The 5,655-nt window shown below is 31.3% G+C and overlaps 1 protein-coding gene across 1 annotated transcript; it reads left to right on the forward strand.

The window, feature by feature from the left end:
• Positions 1 to 3,631: 3,631 nt before the first annotated feature.
• Positions 3,632 to 5,263, forward strand: LOC136089976 (tigger transposable element-derived protein 4-like). The gene has a single exon (XM_065816079.1). The coding sequence runs from the start codon at positions 3,632 to 3,634 to the stop codon at positions 5,261 to 5,263; it is 1,632 nt and encodes a 543-aa protein (XP_065672151.1).
• Positions 5,264 to 5,655: the final 392 nt, after the last annotated feature.

The raw sequence follows: 5,655 nt of genomic DNA on the forward strand, positions 1-5,655 counted from the left end.
AGAACAGCAGTTTAAATGAACAGTTTAATTTGCACGCGCAATAAACAGTTTAATTTGCATGTACAATGAAATTCCATTCGATTTAAAACTTGAAATTTAAGAAACTTTTAAGAAAATCAATATTCCAAAACGTCGTTAGAGAACTTATCAAAAAATTATTATAAAACTGAAGGAGAAAAAAAGAATTCAAAAGTTTTTTAGTCTGGTGATTTTGGATACACTAAGGATAAACTTTAGAAAGACAAACCGCATTTTAAGTGTTGTTTTTTTACAACTATAAACTGCAAAGGCAGAGCTTTTATTCATGAAGATAAACTTCAGGTTACAACTGGTCACAGTTGCATTTCAAGAAAAACAGACTTTGAAATGCTGCTTGCTGAAATTACCATGAAGAAAAAAGCAGAAGGATCATCTTAAGACTTGCGCTCAATTTTTCAAAACACTGTGAGTGAGTTTCTTGCAGTTGTTTCTGAATCTGTTAGTTTTCCTCAAATTATTCCAAATCTTCAGAAAAGGAGAAGACCAAATGAGCCCTAGAACCCAAAATCACCAAAAGAAGCTGCTGAAGTTCTGAATGACAAAGAATGTCATTGCTATGAAGACATTTTCTTGGGATCTTGATATACTAAAAACATTAGGTAGAACACTTTTATTTACAGTTGTAAGTTATAGTTACATTTATTGTACTTCTAACATGACACCACGCATGGAGGAAAGCAATTGGTATCAGCTCTTGATATAATCTGTTGAGTATTCAGCAGAGCTTGAAGATCCAATTCCAGATGAGGATCAGATAAATTTTGATCCTGATAACCCTCACCTTTGAGGCACATCTGTTCCAGCTGTATGTGCTTTAATGACATCCAAATCCGAGGCTCTATACAAGTTTGTTTTTTCCAAAATAAAAGAAGTTTTAGATATCTCTCCAGCCACCATTATGTTGGATTATGAACAAGGACTACAGAATGCTTTAAGAACAACTTGGAGTGAAAGCTTGGTGAATGGTTGCAGGTATAAGTTACTATTTTGCTATTACTTTGTTTCCAGTTTCCCAGTTATCAAAGTTTTTCATAGCTTGTTATCAATTAATGATCTCCTTTAAATCCTTATCTGAAGATTTCATTTCGAAAATGCAATCACCAAGCAGTTAGCAATTCTTGGTCTTCAGAGGGAATACCGCCACCAAACTCAAATAAAGAAGTGGGCACGAAAAGTTATGTCACTTTGTCTCCTTCCTGCAAACAAGATCTTGGTTGCTTGGGGATCTCAAGTTATTGAGATTGCACAATTCAATGGCGAAATTAAAAGCAAACTACTTGCTTTTAAAAGGTATTTTGAGAGGTATTGGCTCAAAAGTGACCTCAGAAGGATTCAGTGTTTATGGCTTGAACCACAAAACCAATAACAATGCAGAAGGTCTCAATAGACGTCTGAAAATAAACATGGGTGATTTTGGTAGTTTATGAAATTACTTAATCAGCATGTAATAGTGCATACAATTCAAGAGCTTCAAAGCTTGCCTGTAGTCAGCCAGTCCACTGTGACCAATTCGACTATGGTGCAATTGAAAAAGTCCGTTTTTTTAAGAAAAAACTTCAAAACGGAGTTTGGACAGCTGACAGATTCCTATCAAGAGTATTATATCTCTTTCAAAACTTCAAATCTGTGTAAGATAATTTTCCATGTTTTTATATAAAACTTCTATTTATTAACCTACTTTAACTTTTCTACCAAACTAATTAACTTAACTTTATTTGATAATCTGTCTTTTTCCATGAAATATGGAAAATCGAATTTAAATTATTTAAAAAATTTCATTACTTTGGATGAAATCTCAACTGACGAGCTTGGTGAAAGTCTTCCTTGCCAACTTCCATTTTAACAAACAACTTCCACTTTCCAAACAATACACAGAAGTGTATTGTTTGCACCGTCAATGAATGAAATGCATTGGTAATACCTTACAGACATTTTTTTTGTCAGCCTTGCATTCAACAAGTCCATGAAAGCAATACACCTCATTGTCCCACTTGCCGAGGACCATATCATCCATAATTAAACCTTTTCAATGATTCAGTAAAAGTTTCCCCTTTACCTACATTTTGAAAACTAGAATGTCACACAATTGTTCAAATTTATAAAAATTGATTTATTAAATAAAAACGGTATTAAATTATTTTCAATTACTCTTACTCCGCCTGGGATAAAAACAATCAATAACGTAATTTCGTTAGTTTACACAAATGTATTTAATTTCCATTTGGACCTACAAGATTTTGCGTTATTTGGCGCATTGTATTGGTTTCAGTTGAGCAAACCTCACATTACGTTCAGGATAAGTACCAAATAAATTCCATCACCCAAGAAACAATAGTTATTTACATGTTAAAGTTATTGTATAGATAAAGATAGCATAAACGTCTACAGCTGCTTGATTAGCAAAATTAGATAAGTATCCTTGAAGCAAGTGAGAGTATCAATAAAAGACTTATAGTGAGGGTTGCTATGTTACAATTAATACTTTCGTGACCACAAGTATGTTAGAAGCAACTTTTTGCTCATAACTTGTTCTCTTAATGTTAAAACTAAAAAGAAAAAAATGAGTGCCAAAAAATTTTCACATTTGGGGCCGGGAGCCATAACTTGTTACAGTCAGCAAAAAAAATGTTTAGAAATTAAATAAAAACTATTTAATTGGAAAGAACTTGTCAAGGGGAACAAAAAACTTGTAAAAACAGAGCACAAAAAAGCTACAAAAAAGGTTTTTTCATCCTACATTTGCCTATTAACTTATTGCTTATTAATTTATTGCCTATAAACTTATAAATTTGCCTATAAATTTGCCTTATAATAGAGATGTATTTTGTTTAAAGAGTTGCTATTGATATAAATTTTCTATTATAAGCAAGTAGGGGAGATGGGGGCGCATTGATCGCCGGGGCAGTATGATCTTTTGGCTTTTACTTGTTCATTTTTGCCTTACTAGAAGTGAGGTTGCAATTTAATTAACCATTATGCTTCCCTAATTGATTATTCGTAATATTTTTTCATAAGGTTATCAGTGTCAAAAAAAATAAAGAAAATATTGTTTTTCGTCATAAAAAGTGATTTTTTTAAATCGTACTATAATTCAAATATATTTTTATTTAGATGTCTGTATGGGTTAACAACAATTTTATTTTAAATTTGTAAGTGTTAGGTGTATAATATAATATATAATTTTTATTTCGCTGCAATTTATACAGTAGATATTGCTATCAATATGTTACCTATACCTATTGGGGTACATTGATCTTTGACTATGCGGGGCCCATTGATCGGAGGATCAAAGTGCCCCATAGAAGACGAAGTGCCCCATGTTTTTGTTTATAAGCAATACAGTTAAACGAATGGAATTGTATTTATAATTTAAAAAAAAACTATATATAAACAAACAATAGCTTTTAGCATTTCATTTTTTAAATCTACTTATGTTATAAGCTAGTAATAATAATACTATTATTTTATAATATCAAAAGAATAATATTTAACATAATAATTAAAAAATATTTAACATAATATTATTATGTTAAATATTAGCATTTATTAAAAACATCTGTTTTTATTGATATATTTTTTTACAGATCTTAAAATGGTTAGAAATAGAATTAAAAAAACAAATAAAGTTGCTATACCAAGTGAAACAATGAAAGTAGCTGTTAATAAAGTTTTAGAAGGAACACAACTGAATGTTGTAGCACGTCAGTTTAACATAGATAGAATGACTTTAAAAAGATATTGTCGTAAAAAGAGGCTTAATCCAAATGAAGCTTTCAAGCCTAACTACAACAATAGACAAGTTTTTACAGCAGAAGATGAAAAAAGTTTATCAAGTTATTTACTAATTGCATCAAAAATGAACTATGGCCTTTCAACTAGGTCAACGCGATTATTGGCATATGAATTTGCTTTAAAAAACAATAGGATATACCCATCATCATGGATCAAAAATAAAATTGCAGGCATTGATTGGTTGCAAGGTTTTATGAAAAGACAACCAGAGTTGTCTCTACGAACACCTGAAGCAACGAGCTTCGCTCGATCAACAGCTTTTAACAAACACACTGTAAGAGAGTTTTTTCAAAATCTTAAAACGGTAAGAAATCGATATAAATATAATCCTAACTGTATATATAATGTTGATGAAACTGGTTTAACAACCGTTCAAAAGCCGGTAAAGGTTTTAGCTGGTAGAGGAAGCAAACAAGTTGGAAGAATCACATCTGCAGAACGAGGAACATTGGTAACTGCATGTTGTGCCTCTAATGCTATTGGAAATTCCATTCCTCCATTATTTATTTTTCCTAGGGTAAAGTTTCATGATTACATGATTAAGGAAGGACCTCCTGGATGTGTGGGATTTGCAAATCCTTCTTGGATGAACTCAGAAATTTTCATAGAATGGATTAAACATTTTGTTAAATATTCAAACTGTTCTCAGGAATCTCCAGTTTTGTTACTTCTCGACAGTCATGAAAGTCATATTTCTGTTAAAGGCTTGGAGCTTGCAATTCAACACGGAATTACAATGATAAGTTTTCCTCCCCATTGCAGCCATAAATTGCAGCCATTAGATAGAACTGTTTTTGGACCATTGAAAAGGTTTTACAATTCTGCATGTGATAATTGGATGGTTTCAAACCCAAGACCAATGACCATTTATGATATTGTTTCAATAGTTCGAGAACCGTATACAAAAGCTTTCTCACCATCTAATATACAGACAGGATTTAGAGTAGCCGGCATTGAGCCATTCAATTCTGAAATTTTCAAAGATGACGAATATTTACCATCATCAGTTACAGATAGAGCTGCTCCAGATACAGTTACTATCACTCCTGTCAATAACATGGAATCTGAAATGATACCAGCACATGTTAATCACATAGAGTCTGAAATAACTATAGTAAATATTGAAACAAGTATTTTAAACAAAGTGTCAACAAGTGTTGCTTCTATAATCTCACCTGAGGTTTTAAAACCTTACCCAAAAGCATCTGCCAGAAAAAAAAATGTTAAAAGTAGGCAGTTAAAAACAAGGATCTTGACTGATACTCCTGTCAGAAATGAAATTCGTTTGTCAAAAGAAAAGAAAATTTTGAAGCAAACTAAAAATCAACAAAAAGTCTCCACAAAAGATAAGAAAGAAACTAAGAATTACTTGCTTAGGAATAAAAAACAATGTAAACCAAAAGCTGCTTCACAACTTGAGTTTCACAAATGATGAAATATCCTTAATCAAAATATTGCACTTTTAACAAGTTTTGTAAACTTAAAAGTTGTATTCTTATTTCAGTCTTTATATTTCAGTTCTTATAAATTTCAAGTTGTTGTAAAGTTTTAAACGTATATAAAGCGGGTAGCTTATAGCTGCTGTGATTTATACATTTTTTAATTAAAAATTAGACTAGTGGGTTTAACTGCTATATTTAAAAAATAATTAAAAAATTTAGATGTATTATATGTTATACAATATTACCCTTTGACTAAATTATTTACAAGATTTAGTTATAGAAGTGTTAAACGTTTAGATAATATTACGCATATAAGATCAATGTGCCCCAAGTCGGAGATCATAGTACCCCATAGTTTGGGGTACATTAATCTTTTGAGAGG

This window comes from Hydra vulgaris, chromosome 13 (assembly GCF_038396675.1).
Source record: "Hydra vulgaris chromosome 13, alternate assembly HydraT2T_AEP".
In the NCBI taxonomy this organism is placed as follows: domain Eukaryota; kingdom Metazoa; phylum Cnidaria; class Hydrozoa; order Anthoathecata; family Hydridae; genus Hydra; species Hydra vulgaris.

What these genes read in the sequence shown, in the direction of transcription:
- LOC136089976 (XM_065816079.1), top strand. Translation starts at nt 3,632, where the DNA reads ATGGTTAGAAATAGAATTAAAAAAACAAATAAAGTTGCTATACCAAGT.